The 21,869-nt window shown below is 49.9% G+C and overlaps 2 protein-coding genes across 4 annotated transcripts in view; one reads left to right on the top strand and one right to left on the bottom strand.

Moving 5' to 3' along the window:
• The first annotated feature begins 108 nt into the window (after positions 1–108).
• The window catches only part of LOC108154658 (E3 ubiquitin-protein ligase highwire), a 52,110-nt gene continuing 30,349 nt past the window's right edge, over positions 109–21,869 (top strand). For both annotated transcript variants that reach the window (XM_017285005.2, XM_017284998.2), the window contains exons 1-12: positions 109–511; positions 1,660–2,761; positions 2,837–3,223; positions 3,289–4,402; positions 4,467–5,226; positions 5,308–5,447; positions 5,513–6,072; positions 6,143–7,250; positions 7,617–10,695; positions 10,754–10,901; positions 10,970–11,072; positions 11,256–11,391. In XM_017285005.2, the coding sequence (XP_017140494.1) occupies positions 429–511; positions 1,660–2,761; positions 2,837–3,223; positions 3,289–4,402; positions 4,467–5,226; positions 5,308–5,447; positions 5,513–6,072; positions 6,143–7,250; positions 7,617–10,695; positions 10,754–10,901; positions 10,970–11,072; positions 11,256–11,391 (8,720 nt within the window). In that variant the 5' untranslated portion in view covers positions 109–428. The remainder of the gene's footprint in view (positions 512–1,659; positions 2,762–2,836; positions 3,224–3,288; positions 4,403–4,466; positions 5,227–5,307; positions 5,448–5,512; positions 6,073–6,142; positions 7,251–7,616; positions 10,696–10,753; positions 10,902–10,969; positions 11,073–11,255; positions 11,392–21,869) is intronic.
• Positions 11,531–20,741, bottom strand: LOC108154684. Of its 2 annotated transcripts, XM_017285028.2 has the most exons (5): positions 20,504–20,741; positions 13,408–13,844; positions 12,938–13,315; positions 12,717–12,876; positions 11,929–12,644 (listed from the first exon to the last, which is right to left on the bottom strand). In XM_017285028.2, exons 2-5 carry the CDS (start codon positions 13,573–13,575, stop codon positions 11,929–11,931), a joined length of 1,422 nt encoding a protein of 473 aa, XP_017140517.1. In that variant the 5' UTR covers positions 13,576–13,844; positions 20,504–20,741. The 2 variants fall into 2 exon arrangements, with proteins under 2 accessions (XP_017140527.1, XP_017140517.1); XM_017285038.1 differs by lacking the exon at positions 20,504–20,741 and having other exon boundaries at positions 11,531–12,644; positions 13,408–13,575.

Here is a 21,869-nt window from a genome sequence, read left to right as displayed (position 1 = left end):
CGACCAATAACCATCGATAGTCCTTCCATCGATGGTTTCGCCATCGACATATCGACATTTCCATCGGAAACTTTTAAAATGTTGTGCTACTTGCTGCAAGTGTGTGTGTTCGCGGAGTGCAAATGGCAAATGGCGTAGGCGATAGTTAAGTTCAAGTTTTAGCAATATTTTATTAGAATGCCAATGCCAAATAGTTAATTCTTAGTTGTTTAATTAAATTTTTTTATGTTCGTAATTTTTGTGCAATAAATTAGCCAAAGATAAATTCAAGTTCGCAAATATTTTCGCTTGTTAAACGCTAACGGTACGGTTTCTTCGGTACGGTTTGCTGCTGCCCACGCAGTACGTTTTTACAGAGGTGTATATGTATATATATAAAGATATCTATATAGAGAAGAAAATATCGATTTGACCGCGCTCAAGGAAAAATGCCCGCAAATATGGTGGGACTATTGAATCCCATGAAATATGGTGATCATTTCTACGAGTTGTTTACAAACCAAACACGCAGGTAATCCTAATAAGTACAAAGGACAATAGCTGTATCCCTCTTTTGCTTCTGTGGGGTTGAAAAATCGATCGAACCGCCGCAGTCGCAGTTGCACTCTCTCTCCTCCGCCCTCCGCCATCAATCTAGGTCTTCAACCCCCGGCAAAAGTGATGCCAAAACGGGGTTGAAATGAGTCGCAGCCCGGGCTCGACAAATGGGCAGCACCGCTGCATCAGCTGACCCGGCTGCGCGCCAGCTGGTGGCTTGCTTCCCACTTGCCGCCTGCCTGCCTATTTTGGTGTTGTTTGTGTTGTTTGTGTTGTTTTGTTTGTTGCCATTCGAGAAGCGAGACCAAAAAATCCGCGACCTGCATCACTTTTTCAAATTTCAATTTCCGTTGGTCCATTTTCCGATTGGAAATATATCGAGTGCGCGCATGCAGTCATGGCAGCGTCGGTGCCGTTACTCCACTGCAAGCCTGAATCCATAGTAGTGTTGTGTTGCTCATGAGTGAGTGAACAAAAAAGAGTTGTTCACTTAAATGAGCAACTGAACATGTTCACTTGTTCTTTTTTGCTCACTTGTTCTTTGTTGTTCACTTGTTCATTTTTGCTCACTTGTTCTCTACTCACTTTTTGCGCAATTTTGCTCCTCAAAGGACATTTTGCGTTCTGGCAGTTGTTGCTCATATTTGCTTTTACTTCACACTTTTTGTGTTACTGGCAAAACTGTTTATTCTTTTGAAAATTCAGTATGTCGCTAATTCGAAGTATATTCGATACTTCGAAAGTATAGTGAAATTTTGAATCATTGCAATTTTTAGTTTTTTAGTTTTAAATGTTTGATTAAAATTAAAATGTAACGTATTTTATTTGTGTCAAATTCTGTGGTGCTTAGTGATCTGTGCGTGAACAGTGACCAAGTGAGCAACTGAGCAATCTAAGTGAGCAAGTGAGCAATCTGAGTGAGCAATAAGCAACTGAGCAATCTAGGTGAACAAGTGAGCAATATGAGTGAGTTGACTCACTTACTAAAAAAGAACAAGTGAACATGTTCCCCAAAATGAGCAATGTTTACCCAACACTAATCCATAGGAATGTCCACCCACGCTCTTTTCGTCCCACAGCCACACATTTTGTTTAATCGATACTTTCTTGGCCCTTCCGCAGGCGAGCCCACAATGAAAGGAGGACCCTCACCAAGCGCAAAAGCCGCAAGGAGAAGTCGGCGGCAGCGATGGCGGCCGCTGCTGCCGCCGCCGTGCTGGATGGGAATCCCGGTAACATTGTGAATCCCCTGGATCCGCCACTGGTCAAGGAGCAGCTGATGATCATGCCCTCGTTCCCGGCTGGCCACATCGAGCTAGAGCCGAATGCCTCCAAGTTTGCCGTCTTCTCGGCCATTCGCACCACAGTCCTGGAAGCGGAGACTAGATATGCCTTGCTTCAGGAGGGCGGCGGCGGTGGCAGGGAGGCCGGAATGGGCCTGAAAAAGTGGGCCGCCAATTTGGACTCCTCCTGCTGCCTGCTGTGTGCCGCCAGCTGCTTGGCCAGCAACATTCTGGACTGCACATGTCACGCTCAACTGGCCCTAGCCGCCGGGGCGCTCGGCGGTGGCCCTGGGCACGGCATAGCACCTGGCGGTGCTGCCATCGCTGGCCTGATTGGTGTGGTGATCGGACCCGGAGCTGCGGGTGGCTCTGCCGACAAGCGCAACCGTCGCGACAGTGCCAACAGCGACGCAGACTCTGACACCGAGGAGCCCACCGAACGGGAGCCCGTCTATGCCACCGTTCCGCTCATCGTGGGCGCCGGACTGCGCAGCCTCTTCGAACTGATTGCCGACGCCCGCCACATTCAGCCGCTGCTCTGCACCAAGGCGCTCAAGGCCCTGCTCGACGTTATCCAGGGGCAGCAGCCAGAGTCCTTCAAGATGGAACCAGAAGAGCTTATCAACCCGCTGTACGACCTGTTGCTTGATCTGGCCACCATGCCGGCTGCCCTCAACTCCACCACGGGAGCCGAGGCCAACTGGTCGGCCATGGCCTGTGCCGCCCTCCTGGGCCTCTGCATTGCCCGCGGGGACACTGGCAAGATGCTCAAGGCGATTGCCGCCATGCTCATGTCGCCACGCCAACTCTCGGCCCAGATTGTCCAATTGCCGGCTGTGCTGGCCGCCCTCCAGCACACGGTGATCAGTGCGGCCTTGAACAAGCCCACACGTCCGGATTTTCATAGTCACGGAGTGCCGCACAATTCCCTGATCGATGAGGTGAGTGGGCGGACACAACATCCTGTGGATATAGGGATTGCATCTATGCTGTCGCTGTGCTTTGTTTTCTTTTAGTTCCCCTTGAAGTTGCCCGAAGTGGGGCCAGGAGGTCCCGAAACGGCCCCGGCCATGGCCTGCGATGGTGTCTTTCTGTATCTGCTGTACGATGGATATCTGCTGAAGATCGGCACTGGCTTTGGGGGCTCCTACAAGGGGCATGTGTACGCGCAGAACGATGACTTTACGCGGGAGCGAAATGCCTGGCTGGGCTACAGTGCCGGGCATTTGTATTTCAGAAGGAACTGTCGCCGGAATACGGGCGATCAGCTGCAGCTGGTGGGCCTGGACACGCTGGCCCTCAAGTCGATGAGTCCTTTGAATATGCTGCCCATGCGTGAGGGCATCAACTATGTCCTATTTACCGATGACGACTCACTCCATGCCATCTGCAGCAATCGCGATGTGAGTGTGGCCTTAGTCCTTAGTCCTTAGCCCGTAATCCTTGCTCATTTTGCTCCGTTTTACAGGACACGTTGGTGGTGAAGAAGCTGAACCTGTACCACAACAGCTACAGCAGCGAACCGCAGCCCTTCGAGCTGCCCCTGCAGCTGGCCCGCAAGAAATTCCGCACCCTGGGCTATGCTGCCTTTGAGGATGATCTGCTCAACCAGCATCAGGTGCAGCGCATCCAATCATCGCACAACAGCTTCGAGCCCAAGCTACCGGCCACCTGTCGGGATGCGGATGTGGATGTGATGGGGATGGCCTGCGGCAAGGAGTTCGGCCTGGTTCGGGCCAGCAACGGACGCGTCTACTACTATGGCAAATCAACGGCCCTCGGCCTCAAGTGTTTGGGTCGTACGCCGTCGCTAAAGCTCACCGAACTGATCATATCCAAGGCGGCGCATATTGTCCATGTGGCCGTCGGTCACGATGGCATCCATGCGCTGCTGGTGAACGATGATGGGACCGTTTTCTTCGCTGGCACAGCACGACGCGGCGAGGACGGGGACACCAGCAAGAACCGCAGGCAGCCGAAGGCCGTCAAGCCCAAAAAGATGACCAAAATCGATGGGCACGTGGTGGTGCATGCCGCCTGCAACAATGGCACCTCTGCGTTCGTCACCAAGGCGGGGAAACTGATCATGTACGGGAAGGACACGGCCCACTGTGATGCCATGGGCTTTGTCACGGAACTACTGGACCAGCACGTCACGAAGGTCGCTTTGGGCAAGGCCCATTGTGTGGCGCTCAATGCCAAGGGGCAGCTCTTCTCCTTTGGCCTGAACAACAAGGGCCAGTGCGGACGCATCTTTAACAAGCTGCAGCCCGTCAAGGATGTGGCCTCGTCGTCATCCGCGGCATCCTGCTTTGCGGCCCTACTGCCGCCGGATAAGCGCTACAAGCTGGACCTTTCGGCCCTGTGCGACTACGATGACCACAGCTTGGTGCAGGGCCAGTGCCGCGTCTGCATTGTGTGCCGCGAATGCACTGGCTACAATGTCAGCTGTGTGTCGGCCCTGAATGTACCGCTCGAACAGAGGCTGGCGGGAAGCATCTGCCCCTGCGGCCATGGGGATGCCGGGTGTGCCAAGTGCGGCCTGTGTGCCACCTGTATTGCCCTGCAGGATAACGATAATGGTGCGTAGGATCTGAAGATCTGAATGCATTACTTACTTAACACCTCCGTTTTGTTTTGCTTTAGATGCCAACCGGGAACTAAAGACCCTATCCACGGAGATGCAGCAGCGACAGCAGCGCTCCAAGACGCTCCTCATGCGACGCAAAGAGAAGAAACCCTGCGAACTGGAGACGGGCGCTGCTGGCGGGGGCGCCGCAACACCCACCGATCTGGACAAGGATCCACCGCGCGTGGCTCCGCTGGCGCCGCAACTGCTGCAGCTGCCAAGCACCTCGCCCGTGGTCCAAGTGGCCTGTGGCCTCCATCACACCGTCGTCCTTACGCTGGCCGGCGAGGTCTATACGTTTGGCAGCAATCAGTACGGACAGCTGGGCAGTGGGGATCTCCAGCCGGTCAGTGGTCCGGTGCGTGTCCAGGTCCAGGGAGCCATCAGTCAAGTGGCGGCTGGGAGCAATCATTCGGTGTTGCTGACGCACAAGGGGATGGTCTATACGTTTGGAAACTACCAGAAGGGACAGCTGGGTCGATTGCCCAGCGACTTTGGCCCGAATGTGGACAAGAGCCAAAGACCAGGACAGAGTCCGGGTACTCCAGCACAGGCGCAGGCACAGGCACAGGCACAGGAAGAAGAACCCAGCAGCACAATTGCTGGACCATCTGGATCAAGTGATGGACCTGCTGCTGCTGCTGCTGTTGCGGCTCAAGAGGGCAGTGTCCTGCCCAGCTGCTCCAAGGAACTGGCGTCCCTGATGCCCAACTTCTCCTGTCCCGTGCTGACCCAAAGGCAAAAGTTCCTGTGGAACTGCTCCCCAGCAGCTGTATTGTAAGCCCCTGCCGCCCCCCACCCACAAATAACTTCCAGTTGGAGTGATCCCTAATCTCCGGTTTTGTTCCGTTTTTGCAGTGGCCTGGGTCCCAGCTTTGGCAAGAAAGTCACATGGATCGGGGCCAATGGGGATCAGACGTTTATCAAAATCGACGAGTCGCTGATCACCGCCCAAATGCTGCCCAAGATGCATGTGGTGGCCAACAGGAAGACAATTTGTGAGCGCCCTCGTCTACATTCCAGTTCATGCAGAACTAATCTCCAATCTCGTGTTTTCTTGCAGTGCTTGTGCCTAGCATACCGCTGTCCTTTCACACCCTCTCCATCAATAGGCGTGATGGCAGCTGCACGGCCCACTATCGCGGCCAGAGCAACTTTTTGCAACTGATGCAGGGGCAATCGCAGTCTCAGTCGCAGGCGCAGCCTCAGCAGGGACAGGCCGATGCGGCCACACCGGTTATGGCCTCGCCGGCACTAGCAGAACCCGTGGCCCACTCCTCATCGCTGCTGACTGCCCTGGCGGGCACGGCCACCGCTGGCGTACCGATCAATGAGCAGATGTCAAGGAGCATGCACGAAGCACGGAATCAGATCTTTGAGGAGCCGGAGGGAGTGGCAGTTGTGGCCTCTGGCAGCGGCGGATGTATACCACGTCCGCGTCGATTTCTGAGACAGCGACTGGAGATGGGTGGCCCGGGCTCCCCGTCGGACCAAGTGCAGTCCCCGCAACAGCTGGCCTTTGCCATGGACCCCAGCTACAATGTGCTGTGGGTTTTCGACGGCGTCTCACGGAGGATACGCTGCCACAATGTGGTGGCCAGCGATATATCCGAAAGCGATGAGGTACGTACACCCCCAGGACCTAAGAACACCTATTGAATGTCCTCCTAAAACCCCTCTGAATCCCTTGTAGAATGCGGCCAACTACAGGGCTTTGCTCTCGCCAGAGCTGTCGCTGCCCATAAAGGCAGAGGCACGCGTCTCCCGGTCGCAGGGCTCACTGAATCTACTGGCTTGCCTGGACATACTCACCTCCGCCCAGGACAACATACCGTACTGCTTCGAGCAGACGCTGCCCAAGGCCATACACCAGACCACGGAGACCCCTGGGGGCGACTATCAGGTCGTGAATCGTTTCGACAACTTTGGCGGCGGCTGGGGCTACTCCGGACATAGTGTGGAGGCCATACGCTTCGCCTCGGACACGGACATTGTGCTGTGCGGCTTTGGGATGTTCGGCGGACGCGGCGAATACAGCTGCAAGGTGAAGCTCTTCGATCTGGGCACCGACGGTGGTGGGTACGAGAAGGAGGGCGTCCTCCTCAGCGAGACCAAGGAGGTGCCGTACGAGTGCGCCGCGCGGAGCAAGCATCACATTCTGCTGCCCAAGCCGGTGAGTGCGGCCGCTGGTCGCTGGTATCTGGTCTGGGCACGCATCGCGGGTCCCTCTTCGGACTGTGGATCCTGCGGTCAGGCTTCGGTCACCACCGAGGACCAGGTGGTGTTCTCGTTCAAGTCCAGCAAGAAGGCCAACAACGGCACGGATGTCAACTCGGGCCAAATACCCGCCATCCTGTACCGTTTGGTCACCCAGGACTGCAAGCAAACACCAGCACCGCTGGACGCCGATCCTGTCCAGCGCATATCGCGCGCCTTTGCCAATAGCGTTAGCCGCGAGTGCTTCGAGAGCCTTGTCGTCCTGCTCAGCTGGTCGTGGGAGAGCTTCAAGACGCAGCTGCGCGAGCAGAGCGATCGCTCGCGTCCCCTCCAGCTGCAACAGTCGCTGCAGTATCTCGGCTACGTGAACAAATCCTGTCTTCGACTGTTGCGCAAGTACACCAACGAGATCTATCCACAGCGAGCCACTACCACAGCCAGTACAGGCGGTGGTGGCGGTGGCGGTGGTCGGCACAACAGGGGCGGTTCTTCCGGCCCTTCTGGCAGTGCTGGTGGCGGCGGTGGCGGCGGTGGTGGCAGCATGTCTGCTGCCCTGTCCAAATTGGAGTCAAAGTCAAGCAAAGGTGAGAGACAGTCCTAATTCAGTCCTCTTCGTTTTCAGAGCTCACGACGGGGCACACATCGCAAGAAATGGAATGGAAACTATTAGAGATAGATACTATGCGTGGGGCTCGACTCGCAATGTTAAGCAACATAGCCGTAGACAGACAGACGTATTACGCAAAAGGAACGCATATGTACATTCGAATGAATGCGGAAACAACCCACACCGCCCTTTCACTCATTCAAATCGTGTCTCTTCGCTCAAACTCTATCGGCATAGCATGTGGCATTCAATTCATCCATAGTCCTACTGTTGTCCTATTGGTGGAAAAGATCAATCAATACCCATATTTATATATGTATGTATATTCTTTCTTTCGTTATAGACAAACATGTGCCGCGTGTGGTGCCCAATCCCATAACAGTGTCAAAGTACTTTGGTGAACACCCATCCACATCGGGCGCTGGAGCGGGGGGATCACGAGGAGGTGGCGTTGACGGATCTGGGCCTAGCCAGGGCACACCCATCACACGGAAAGCGAATCTCGAGAATATACAGCTGGCCGAGTGTGTGGGCAATGTGCGAGCGCTGCTTATTGGCATCTTCTGCGACGACATATTCAAGGACATAGCCACAGATGAGGGCTATGCCTTGACACTGGAGATCCTGGAGGAGTGCCATCTGAGCTTTGTTGCCTGCTTCGATGCCTTCTATCCCACCTCCTCGCTGAAATGGAGCTGCCTGTGCGACCTCCTCGCCCAGATGGACCGCGGTGCCCTCCACTCCCGCCTGCTTAGTGCCATTCTGGCAGGTCTGTGCTCGCCCACCGTCAAGCTGCGTGCCACCTTCTCGCTGCTGAGTGCCCCTGGCAACGATCGCCAGTCGATAATCAGTCCCAGCGACAACTCGGGCCTGCCGATGCTGTCCTCCACGGACGCGCACCAGTATCCCATACTGGTCGAGCAGATGATCTACCGGACGCAGCAGGAGAAGAGCGACTTTCTGATCAGCACGTGGACGTTCAAGGATGTGCTAGTCCGTCTGCTGGACATCATTGCCAGCCCCATACGGCAACGCATCGAATCGATTTACAGCCGCAGCCTCGAAGGCAGCTACCCGGGCAAGGAGTGGATCAACCAGGGCCTCATCGACAACTGTTGCCATCTGCTGGCCCGCGTCCTCGCGGAGATCGTTTACCAAACAGCCATGGGCGAGTACGACAAGCTCTTTCTGCCGCCCCGCACCCTCCATTCAACGGGGGCCAGATTCGCACGCTGCGACCTGAGCCGCACATGGAATACGGGCAACTTTGGCCCGGATGCCATCGCCTTTTCGGTGGATCGCTCGGGCATTGCCATAGCGGGAGCCATGGTCTATACGGGCTCGGGCAGCTACGACTACCAGCTGGAGCTCCTGTTCGACAACACGGTGGACCTGCAGCCGCAGCACAAATGGGAGACGCTGGAGTCGGTGTCGGGCAGCTATGACCAGGAGGCGGTGCACAACGATCTGGCCGAGATCAAGTTCGAGCATCCCGTACAAATCAAGGAGCACGCACGCTACGCCCTGCGCCTCTGCTCCCAGGGGGCGCGCACCTGTTCCGGCGACTCGGGGCTGCCAACAGTGCGCGGGCCCTGCGGCACAAATTTCCACTTCTATGCGTGCGATCTGAGCTTCAATGGCACGACGCCGGCCAGGGGCCAGCTACCGTGCATCCTGTACTACAGCACACCCGTCAAGCTGGAGGCAGGCGTCGTGGGATCCGGATCGACGGCCATGGCTGCGGCCGATGCTGCCAGCATGCTGGCGGCCAGCAGTCAACTGATTGCCCACGAGGTCTCCACACGGGACACGGCCCTGCAGATCGCCTCGGACATAACCAAAAAGTGCACAGAGCTGTTGATCATGGCCCGCAATGCGATGGCTGCCTCTTGCTCGCCCTCGGACAACAGCAGCTCCAATCACACGCAGACAATCGACTCGGAGCACAACATAACGCCCATCGAGGAGCACATGGACATTAACTGGGCCAACAATTCGCGCACTGCTGCCCAGCCGCAGCCCCAGGGCCAGGGCCAGGGCCAGGCCCAGCAGCCTGCCAGCTCTGCGGCTGCCGCAGATCCGCAGAATTCCACGGCCCGAGATCTGGGCAGACGCATTGAATCCTTCTCCAAGGGCATCATGCAAACGCTGACATTCGACACGAGACGCTCCACGAATCCGTTTGAAATGGAAATCGAAATGGGAGCCACCGAAATCGGTGAGGAAGATACCGATGACCTGGCCAACGGTCAGATACCAAGCCAGAGCCAGGTCCAAAGCGTTCTACCCATCAATGGCAACGAGCGAGTGGACTTTGAGATGGCCGAACAGCCAGTGCCGACAGCCCCGCCCCAGGAAGAGACGCCGCAGGTGTCGCAATTCTCGCCGCAGCACCAGTCGCTTCTGGTACACTCGGACTCTGAAGAGGCGGCGCCCATGGATGCTGGCGCCCCCGGTTGCAGTGGCTTTGCTGTAGGAGGAGCAGTGTCCTCTGTGCTTGGAGCTGCGGGCGAACTTGGAGCGAGAGGAGTGCAATTGGGTGCAGGCGCAGTGGGAGGCTCAGCAGGTGGTGGCTGCCCCGTGGCCGCTCTCCAACTGTTGGAGGTGTTCAATCTGGCCGCCTCGAACATGTTTCACACTCTCCTTCCGCTAGTCTACGCGCACATGTCCAATTTGGCCTGCAGCGATCCCAAGAGCTCCGTACAGATACTCGGCTTGATCAAGGAGATACTGCCGCACATTGCAGCCCTCAATCAACTGCATGTATCCAAGGAGCAGCGCCAGCCAGAGGCAGCAGCTGCAGCTGCCAATTTTCCGCATCCGCCAGAGGCAGCCCCACCAGAACAGGCAGAACATTATCCAGCAGGAGCCCCACCTCCAGTAGCAGCAGCAGGAACAGGGGCTACAGGTAGCTACAGTTCGAGTAACTCTGGGGGATCCAGCAGCACCACCAGCAACCACTATTGCATGGTGGAGAGCGAGCATCCGTATCGGAGCGCCAGCATTAGTTGCTACCGCGTCGAATTTCCACCCTGCGTCCAGTGGATGACCATCGAGTTCGACGGACAGTCTGGGACAGCACAGCTGGAGGATTACCTGCTGCTATCCATACCGATGCGACCGGCAGAGCCGGCGGCTGGCGAGCCGGCCGCCCAGTCGGATGACTATTACGATATGCTGGACAACAATCTGCCAAGTGCCATGGACCAGTCGCGAAGGACAGTGATACCGACGGCATCGGAAGCGGCTGCTGCTGCTCTAGCTGCCGGCAAAACTCGCTCGGCAAATGCCCAGCTGATGATGGCCAGCTGTTGCCGCACTCCAGGGACATCCAGTGGCAGTGGCAGTGCTGGTGCCACGTCCCCGCTGCGTGCCCAAGATGCCAATGACAGAGAATGGATTGTGATCAAGAAGTTCAACACGTAAGTGACACAGGAGGTTCGGGGCTGGCGCTATTTAATGTTTACTATTGGCTTACAGCGCCTCCAATTGGCTGATGAGTGTCCTGGTGGTGCCCGGCAATTGTGTGGAATTCTCGCTGGAGACATCCTCACTGTATGCCCAGGATCCGCACAACAATCGCTATGGCTTCAAGTGTCTGGTGGTGGGATATGACAATCCCACGGCAGTAAGTACTCACTCTCTCTGTACCTTTCTATTCCATGCTGATGTTGTCACTCTCTCTCTTCCTCTCAGATTAGTGGCAGCAATTCGTGCTTGATACGACTGGAGCAGGAACTATCCTATTTGGGGGGCATGTGCTGTGCCAATCTCATGAAGAAGGAGCTCAATATGCCAGGTGAGGCGCACACATCCTTTGTGACATAGGAACACAGTTCCCGAGTACAGGTTCCCGCTAGGAACTATTTTTGAATCGAGCTGTAGACCTATCCGCTTATCCACAAATCTAGAATGCTTTCTACCCTGAACGAAAAACCTTAAAATGGAATTAATTAAATGCATTATTATGTCTCCCCCGCAGAGGACAAGGATGTTGAGGACATGAGTGGCGTTGAGGAAACCATTATGGCACACCACTCATTGCTCTCCAAGGGATTCGCACTGTCCGATCCACACCTGAACGTGCATCAGGCCTTGGAGCCATATCTGCCCATTGGGTAAGTGCGCACCGCAGGCTGCGATTGGGGGGGGGGGGGGGGGGGGGGGGATTTCTATTGTAAGATATGTATGCCCCATAGAGACCTGGCTCTGGTTTTTCAGTGCTGGAAAACTGTATAAATATGTATAAAACTCGGATCATCGTTAATCGCAGCGCATGATGCTCGATTTATTCAATATGCTCGTACATATGTATGTATTTGTGTGGTTGGATGCTGCATCCCGTCCCATCCCATCCCCCGATCTACAGTAGCTATTTACAGGGCGACTTACAATTGACAATGATTATGATTATAATAATTATTATTATATATATGTACGTAGTATTTATGTGTAGGTTTTTAAGGACTAAGTTTTAGGCTATGGTTTTGGTACAACAAAAGGTCACTTATTGGTGGATTGGTGGTTCAGTGTGTGGTTCAAGGGTGGTGCGCTTTCTACCGCTTCTCTAGCTTCTATTCAGCTCTGTGTTTCAGTGTATCTGTGTGCATCCTGTCTGATGTGAGTGTATTTGTGTGTGTGTGCTGTGTGTGTGTCTACAAATCAGTCTTCAGGAGGCCAGCATTCTCGATTTGGTATACAATCTGTGTCTCTTTGTAGGTTCGCGGCTCCGGCTGCACCACATCCAGTTTGCGTCGCTTGCGCCTTTGGGCCAGACGCCACCAAACCAGCAGCAGGAGGATGAGCAGCAGCAGCCCCAGCAGCACACTGCCCGTCACAATGTAGGCCACATAGCTGGTCGCTTGGCACTGCTCGGGGATGAGCTGACGGAGTGCCACAAACTGCTGCTGCTGCTGCTGCTGGCGCTGCTGGCCCCCATTTGGGGTGTTGCGCGGGAACAGCAGCTGCTCACTGTGCAGGCGAAAGAAGTCGGAGCGTGGGAGTGGCGGCTCCACGCTTGTGTCCAGCTGATCACAGCTCCAGGCATTCTCGTAGCGCACCTCACGCAGACTCAACGCAAAGCGCTCGTCAAAGCGCAGTGGCTGGGGTGCTGCTGCTGCCACATCCTGCTGCTGGCCTGTTGTGGGGTCCGACCCAGGGCGGGCACTGCGCAGGGTGTTGTTGTTGAATCGCAACTCCAGTCGCTCACTGAGCTGATAGCTCCGATGAACGGTCAGGCTGCGGAAGGCTATTTCGCTGGTGGCCCCAAAGTCGTTGCCACGCAGCGTGACCGCATCCCGAATCTGCGCCTCCAGCCACTCGCCGTCCACAGCCACAAAATGATTCTCGCTGAGGCTAAGCTTGGAGACAACTACGAGGAGGAGAAGGAGCAGGTTGAATGCTAATCAAGGCAATTACTGGGCATGGAACTATTGGCACTTACGCTTAAAGGAGAAGGCGTGCGAGTGCACCACCTGGAAGCGATTGTTGCGCATGCTCAGCTCATTGAGCACCTCCAGTTCGTAGAAGGAACGCGTGGGCAGGTCACCCAGGAACTGGCAATTGGCGATTGTTAGCTGCTCCACGGCAAACTTTTTGAAGGCCTAACAAAAGATATTATTGATTGGAGGTGTGTAAGAGCAGGAGAACATTAAGTTCCCTCACCTGGCCCTCAATCCGCTGAATGGTGACACCATCCATCTTTAGCAATATGGCACTGTTTTTGGTGGTGGTAAAACCAAACGGACGCATCTGATCGATCCGTCCGCCCACGAATGAGATCTCCTCGATGTTCCCGTTGATGGCGTGCGATTCGATCACCCTGAGATTGACCGCCTCGAATTCCACAATCAAAGCCTTGTTACTGGCATAGCGCGGCACACTCAAGGCGTACTCCTTCAGCACCAGCTGGCCCAGCTGGCGGAAAGAGATCTTGCGCAGACCCTCGGTATTGGTCAGGGCATAGGCCTCCACCACAAGATCTCGGCAGTTGCGCACCTCCACCTGAAAGACGGCACCATGCAGCTGAGGCAACAACATGGCCTGCGGATGCGGATGCGGATGTGGATAAGAGTGGGGTGGAATGGAGTTGAGTCATCATTTGGGGGTTGGGTTGGTTTGGTTGAATGACTCACCTGCTCCTCGTTGTTGCAGTCACAGGTGATGGTGGTGTCATGATCGCGACAAATGACTTTGGGCAATTCCGTATGCCCGGGCGCCACCAGCCACAGCAACAGGAACAGCAGCATCGGGATTCCCCACCAGGTGGCGGTGGGATCCTTGAGATTTCTGATATTTCGCATGGTTTTTCCTTTTCGGATGTGTGTGTTCGTGTGTGTCTGGATGAGTGTGGGTGTCTATCTGCAGTTATTCTTCACTCATGTTACTTTAATCAGCTTTCTGCGTCGTCTGCGTCGTTTGCGTCGTCTGGTCTCTGGCTATTGCTTATTATTTTCTTTATTTCACCGCACACTCTTTACACATTATTCGCCCTCTCTTCTCTCTGTTTGTGGGTTTCGCCTCGTTTCGCACTCGTTTCCACACGGCGGAGTGGAGACACCCCTCTGCTCGGCTAAACGTTGAACATGGAAATGCTGATAGTGCTTGGAAATCGCTCGCTTCTACTCTTATCTTTTCGAAGGTGTTTCTTATCTACTACACAAAAGCACACACACACACACACACAGATACATCAACTTATCTCTCTCTCTCTCTTTCTCTCTCTTTCTCTCTCTCTCTCTCTCTCTCTCTCTGTGTGTGTGTGTGTGTGTGTGTGTGTGTGTGTATCTGAAAGAATTGGAGTTACATTTTGGGGCCGTTCTATTGGGTTTGCCTAAACTAGTCCATAGATCAGGGCTAAGGGCTAAGAGCTAGAGCAACGACGTTTTATATCCGGACTTCTGTGATACAGTATGTCTATTAATTGTTTGCAAAATGTAAAAAGGCACATAAGTTTGACTTCAACATGGAAAATATGAGTAAAGGCATAAGTTGGGGGAATTTTTTTTATTAACTGTTATCAAAATGTGTTTAAGCTGTAGGTATGACGAAAAAAAAGGGCAAAATTCCAAGACAAACGGTAAAGAAATTAAAAAAAACAAAAAAGCGGCATGTATGACTCTGTCTATTAATTCTTTGCAATATGTAAACACTGATTGAAAGAAGACGAAGGAAAAACAAACGGGACATCAAAATCAAAAACGATCAGACGCGTGCTTTTCTTAAGTCTTCTTTGCAGTCATTCGTTTACAAATTTTCTTGCATTCAGTTCAGTTTCTTGTGTTATTTGAAGTTTTAGCAATGCCCGGTAAACGAGCCGAAGATAATCTGATACAATTGGTTTATTTTAATTATGGCAAAGGAAAGACAGCTAAAGAGTTGGCCAAGATGTTCAATATTAAGTTGAGAACAGTCTATAATATTATTAATCGTGCGGAAAAAGAAAATAGGCTGGAATTGCAGACCTCTACCGGCAGACCAAAGAAGCTTTCTCGGCGGGATTGCTCGAAAATATTGAAAACCGTGGAAAATAAGCCTCAAACAAGCCTCAGAGAGTTGGTCAATGATATAAAAATTAATCTAAACAAGACCGTTTGCCCTGAGACTGTGCGAAAAGTTTTAAATGTCCACAGATATTCCTCACACGTGGCAAGGAAGAAGCCGTTGCTATCCACAGCTAATATTGAGAAACGCTTAAACTTTGCGATATTTAATGTTGACAAGTCTCTCGAGTACTGGAACGACGTGATTTTTTGTGACGAAACCAAGATCATGCTGTATTATAATGATGGGCCTGGAAAAGTTTGGCGTAAGCCGAATACAGCCCTCCAGTCAAAGAACATTGTGCCCACTGTGAAATTTGGCAAGCTGTGGATAGCAACGGCTTCTTCCTTGCCACGTGTGAGGAATATCTGTGGACATTTAAAACTTTTCGCACAGTCTCAGGGCAAACGGTCTTGTTTAGATTAATTTTTATATCATTGACCAACTCTCTGAGGCTTGTTTGAGGCTTATTTTCCACGGTTTTCAATATTTTCGAGCAATCCCGCCGAGAAAGCTTCTTTGGTCTGCCGGTAGAGGTCTGCAATTCCAGCCTATTTTCTTTTTCCGCACGATTAATAATATTATAGACTGTTCTCAACTTAATATTGAACATCTTGGCCAACTCTTTAGCTGTCTTTCCTTTGCCATAATTAAAATAAACCAATTGTATCAGATTATCTTCGGCTCGTTTACCGGGCATTGCTAAAACTTCAAATAACACAAGAAACTGAACTGAATGCAAGAAAATTTGTAAACGAATGACTGCAAAGAAGACTTAAGAAAAGCACGCGTCTGATCGTTTTTGATTTTGATGTCCCGTTTGTTTTTCCTTCGTCTTCTTTCAATCAGTGTTTACATATTGCAAAGAATTAATAGACAGAGTCATACATGCCGCTTTTTTGTTTTTTTTAATTTCTTTACCGTTTGTCTTGGAATTTTGCCCTTTTTTTTCGTCATACCTACAGCTTAAACACATTTTGATAACAGTTAATAAAAAAAATTCCCCCAACTTATGCCTTTACTCATATTTTCCATGTTGAAGTCAAACTTATGTGCCTTTTTACATTTTGCAAACAATTAATAGACATACTGTATGTCACTGCTACAAGTATGTTTCAAAACTTTGCCCCGCCCACTTCCGCCCCCACAAAGAGCGAAAATCTGTGGCATCCACAAATTCAAAGATACGAGAAAACTGAAAACGCAGAATCGTAGAGGATGACTATATGTTCTAGAGTGTAAAATCTGAACCAGATCGTATAATTATTATAGCCAAAATCAAGAAAACAACGCTCTGTCTCTCTCTAACACACAGGTTTCATGGTCGGTTTTGCCAATTGCAAAATATGAGTTCAAGGATCTCAGAACCTACATATAAGAGCCAGAGCAATCTAATTTGGTATCCACACACCTGTGATATCGGACCTTGACCGTTTTGTGTCAAAATTTCGCCAGACCCCCTTCCGCCCCCGCAAAGGACGGGGCATCCACAAATCTCAGAGACTATTAAGGCTAGAGTAACCAAATTTGGTATCCGCACTCCTGTTAGATCTCACTATAAAACGTATATCTCAAAATTTCGCCCCCACAAAGGACGAAAATCTGTTGCATCCACAATATTGCAGATTCGAGAAAACTTAAGACGCACAATCATAGAGAATGACCATACCTATTCGGTTGCGGAATCTGGATCAGATCGGATAATTTGTATAGCCAAAAGCAACAAATCAATTTGCAGTGGCTACGCAGCGCCCGACGTCACGCTCAGACTGATTTTCTGTCTCTCTCGCACGCACTCTTTGTTATGTCGTTCAATATTAGCGGCGTCTGCCGGAGGAGAGCCATACTGACTTAGTATCGGGTATAAATGTAGAGTTGCGGTATCCGCAGCAACTCACAACGTTCCCCCTCGTTTTTTTTTTTATGGACAATTACTAATTACTAGAAAGGTGTGTAAGGATTAGTAATTTAATAAGAGGAAGAGAATTAGTGGTGAGAATACACATATGCAAAAAAGCATGAGAACTATTGCCTGTTGGCACTGCTCGAGACTGCTTAAACCGCTTTATCCTCGTTGAGACAGGCATACCTGAAGACCTGTGGGCTGCCTCTTCTCCTTGGTATTTCCAAGTAATCGGCACTTATTTCTACAATTCTACAGTTTGATCGGTCTTTGCTACCATGAACCAGTGGAATGTTTAACAACATTTTGTACGTGTTCTATTCGAAAGTCTGTCTTATGGAGTCTGGTATGCATACGCCATAACAGAAAATATATACCACCTCCAGCTTTTAAATACTACTAAATGAGTCTCTTATGCAATAAAAGCTTTTTGATAAGAGCAAGTACGCAACTAGCAAAGTGTTTAAGATCTGGTCATTTTATAACGCCTCTTGTTTCCACCACATTGTACGTAAGCGAAAAAACATTTTTTTTTATATTTCTGCGCTTGCATTTTCATTTTAAAATTAACAATAGTTATATTTATGTACTATATATATAAACTTGTGGGGAGATTTACGAAACAAAATTAGCTAAGTTTTCATTTTCAAATAATCAAAAATTATGCGAGGGCGTCCAAAAATTGTGGTATGAGACACCTGCCAGACGCTTATTAAATGTGTGCCAAAAATAATTATAAAGGTGACAAAAAATAAAGGTTGATACATCGGATATTAACTATTAAATCCCATTTAGGCAACAAAAAAATAATAATAATCAGTTAACAAACTTTTTTCATAACAATACTTGAAGAGTACCTATTATTTTGAGCAGCCTGACATTGACTTTGAAGTACAAATGGATATATTTTCTTTTATAACATTATCTTATAATGATTATATTATAAGTTTATTTGATTGAAAACAAATACTTAAGGAATAATTGAGAAGTAATTTTAAGTTTAATATATTGCATAAAACCGTTTTCTGTTATGTTAAAGTTTACGTAGATGTGTGTACCTATTATTATGATCAAGTGTGTACATACATACATAGCAACATGGAATTTACATTGTTATTCTGCTATGATCGATGGACCAATCGCCAGACGGTATCTTTGACCAACTATAACTTTCGACAGTTGACAGTGTCGATCATAATCATCAGCTAACGCAATTGCCCGATGATTGTCCAAGCTGGAAACTATCTGTGGCTGTGGCTGAGGCTCTAATTGAATCACAACACCCACCCCCTCTCCAATTGTGATGATCACTTCACTAGTTTCTGTGCTGTTGCTGCTTCAGCTTCAGCTTCTCTTTTACTTCAATCAATGCTGGGACTCTGGCGAATGCTGTTAATTGAATTTGGAGGTCGGTACTGTCGTCCATCACATAGGAAATACTGTACTTTTGTGACTGTGACTGTGACTGGTATTGGGTCTCTCTGGTAGCCCGAACATGAGCAATTATGCTTTGTTATTTGTTTATGGCCATTTCCATTTGTTTAAAGAACTTAATTTACAAAAGGAAATGTAGTCAACAGCTCGTCGCCAGCTGCGTCGTCGTCGGGTTGGCTCTCCATCTCCGTCTCTGCATCTCAAGTGTATAGTAGACTGCTCAAATATTTGCGCACGAGTTGAGAAATTCGAATACGCATACTCGAAGCACTATCTCTCAAGTTACACAAAAGTCAGTATGGCAATAGCCTTGGACTTGCCCAATCGCCCCTTAATCATTCACTGACCATTGAACAGATTGATCTGTGTACTTTGACAATCTGAATGGCACTTCTTGCATTTATTGGATTGCATTTATATGATCAGTTAAGGCTGATGGTATAGTAAATTGGATTATGGGGACCGACTCAGCTGCCGAAGGCATTGACTATCGGATGACGCCGTGTAGGTAGCGACGCGATTTTTTCTCTCTGTGTATCTACGAATAACTGCAACTGTTTCCACCTCTGAAAATAAAATCATCATCAGGCTGTCTTTTGTCCCCGACACATTTTTAAAGTGAATGATAATGTGGAATAGTCATCATCTGCACTCATTCAACTGTTGACACCTTAAATGGATGGTCAACCTAACTAAAGTTGAACCAACGATAGTTTAGTCGCCAGCTGTCGCAGATCTTTCAGCATGCAAAGGCCCCACCCCACCGCTGCGGCTCAAAAGCTCCGGATGTGCCGCAGACGCAGTGGAGAGTCAACCCTTTAGGGTGAATTTCCATATGCATCAAGTGGTATTCATTGTGCGGACCATCGCTTAGGAAATTAAATTAAAGCAAAAATTGCATTTCCTGTCAAGTACAGTCGCTGTGTCTCTCCCCCCCCCCCCCACCCCCCAAAATCCGCCCGCCACTGCCGTTACTCAATTAGACGGAAATAATGAACAAATTAACACATTTCATGGATTTAGTAACACACCAAACGATCCACGGTTTGGACTCGTTGAGCCTCGAATCGAATCGTAATCGTAATCGTAATCGTTCGCAATGAAACGACTTGATTGCTGTGCAAATCATTCGTGGCTTTTTCACAACCTGAACCTGAATCATCATCAGTGTTATCATCAGTCCCGATAAGAATGTTTAGGATAAGAAATGTAGCAATAGCTCCTCTTCTACACAGCAAGCTTTCCTTTCAGGTTTGGTGGGTTCTGTAGAAAGCTCTTTTTGCTTTCTACCTCATGAAATATATTCGTGATTCTAGCTTTTGTGGTTTTTCGTGGTTTTGGCAGAAAATTCAGCTGAACTTTTCGTAGCATTGACTCTGGGCGTTACTGTGTACACGAAAGCGGTTTTTTTTCGTAATAGCAAAACACAAAACTAAAAACAGATTTTTATTTCGCGCTGGCTTTTCTTCGTCGTCATTTAACCTTGAAATATCGAAATATCGTTTGACGATGATGACGCGACCGATGACGGGCAGGGCGCATAATGGATATGGATATATGGCAAGGTGTCGTCTGCCAATTTGTATCGGAGGGGGCGTAAGCAAATACACAAACACACACTTGTGCGTTGCTAATTTACATGATTTGCTCGTCTCCTCTCCTCTCCCATCAGGCGAATGGCAAAGACAGCATCAAAATTTCTTATTTTCCTTCTTTTGGCATACCCTTCCTTGCGGAGGATGTATGTATTTTAACGGAGATCGAGTCTATGCCCCTAAAAGTGCAGTTAATGCCTGTCTTTGTTAGCACTGCAGCCTCTTAAACCGTGTGACTATATCTATGATTTAAATCGTATGACTATAGCATAGAAATATCATTTACATACATATGTTTGTACATACATATATGAGAAAGACTCTATCGAAACGCAAGGGTATTAAAAGCTCGACCCGCATCGTTTTGGTTTTGGCTTGGATTGTTTGTTTTGGTTTGATGCGTGGGCTGTGCTGTTGTTGCCTTACGCAATGCCCAGAAGGAAAAGGAATCCAGAGAGGAGGAGAGCAGAGCGAGCGATGGAGTGGGAGACATATCTGCATATACTTTGCGTCTGCCTCAGCCTCCGACTTCTATCCGCTCTGTTTGAATTCTTTTCTCTCTGCATTTTTTGCCTGCAACGCTGATGCTGCCCTCTCTGGCTGTTTTTATCGTTTTGAACTTTATTATGGACGCGCCTTGCGGCTGGCTCCAAAATGCCACATGCACACGCACACACACTCACAAGACACAAGCCCTGGGGTTAATATTTGATGTATAGAACCAAAAAGCAACAACAAAATATAGTTGATTTTTACTTTAAATAAAGCTAAGGCAAATATTCGCATTAGCAATGAAATCAGCGCACAAAATTAATACATTAAAACACACGCGACGCTGCCACTCGACGCGAAGCGGCAAAAAACCGCAACAACAACAGCAACGGCGGTCAGTTCGACGGTCGGTCCGTCCGGCTAGCTCTCGCTCTCTAGCTGTTGTTTTTCTTTTTGTTGTTGGCCCAACCGGCGTAAGCGCGTGCAAATGACAAACTGAGCGCCAAAGCGCGATGTCCACGAAGCACCAGCCGCCAGCCGCCCAGCCCCCATTGACAGCGCGGCGAGCAGAGCACAGCGTTCGGCCGCCAGAAGGAAAAACAGCGAGCAGAGCGCGAAGCAGTGCTGTTTACTTGGCCCCCTAGTTGGATGTTCTTTTGCTTCTTTCATTATATCTCTGGCTATAAAATCAATTCTACTTGACATAAATACTTAATTTGCAACGGCTTAGTACCACGTGTTTTTTGTGTAATGTCTAGATAGTGTTTACCGCATGATCGAATTTGTTGAGTAGTTAATTTCTGGTTTGGCTTTTTCTTGTTGATCGCAAAACTAGCTTGCTTCTGGCTGAAGTTCCACCACTTGTAGCTGGTCTCTCACTCCTCTCAAAGCTCTCTCTCTCTCTTTCTTGTTGTGTGTACGAGCGCCAGTTTGGCTGTGACGACGACGTCGGCAGCGTTTCTAAGCGCGCACAAAAGAACCAAACCAACAGCAACAAAAAACAGAAAGAATTTTTCGCGTTTATTTGCTTTGTTTGCCTTTTGTACATATGGCTTTGGATGCAGGAAAGGGGAGGCTCAAGTTCAAGGTACATTACATATAAGGTCAGGAATAAGGTTTGAGTTTTCTGCAGCTTTCGCGCATACATATGTATATCCCATAAGAATTTGTAGCAGAGACCTTACCTCTTATTTAATAGACCTTGTTCGGGTTGAAGTCGCTGTGATGGTTGGTGGTCTCTGCCACAGAGATGCTGATGCTGCTACTGCTTCTTCCTTTGATTGCTTGCGCAGCGCTTAATTGAACGGCCACCGCCTGGCATGATGCAGCGCTTGACACTTGCTCCACCACACAAGCCCCCGCAAATGCGGAGTGGAGAGAGGTGCGCCAGCGGTAGAGAGACAAAGACGACACAAATCAAATCAAAGGCAAACATCAAGCACTTAGTAGAGAGCTTGTTAAGAGCTGCCCGCTACCCGCTCGAAACTCAAACTCAAACTCAAGTAGAACCTTAAGTACATCCATCCATGTGCGTGTGTGTGTTTTGGAGGGAGGATACTCTTCATCTCATTCAGATTTATGCCTAATGTCGAGTCATCGTAGCTAGCTGATACCCTGGGAACGAACAGCT

The sequence above is a fragment of the Drosophila miranda genome, chromosome XL, assembly GCF_003369915.1.
Source record: "Drosophila miranda strain MSH22 chromosome XL, D.miranda_PacBio2.1, whole genome shotgun sequence".
Taxonomy (NCBI): Eukaryota; Metazoa; Arthropoda; class Insecta; order Diptera; family Drosophilidae; genus Drosophila; species Drosophila miranda.
The sequence above is the reverse complement of the archived record's forward strand: the minus strand, read 5'-3'. Positions and strand labels throughout refer to the sequence as shown.

What these genes read in the sequence shown, in the direction of transcription:
- LOC108154684 (XM_017285028.2), bottom strand. Translation starts at nt 13,575, where the DNA reads ATGCGAAATATCAGAAATCTCAAGGATCCCACCGCCACCTGGTGGGGA. An exon ending in TTCAGCGGATTGAGGGCCAG is followed by an intron (nt 12,877 to 12,937) that starts GTGAGGGAACTT and finishes ATCTTTTGTTAG; the next exon opens with GCCTTCAAAAAGTTTGCCGT. An exon ending in GCACGCCTTCTCCTTTAAGC is followed by an intron (nt 12,645 to 12,716) that starts GTAAGTGCCAAT and finishes TCCTCCTCGTAG; the next exon opens with TTGTCTCCAAGCTTAGCCTC.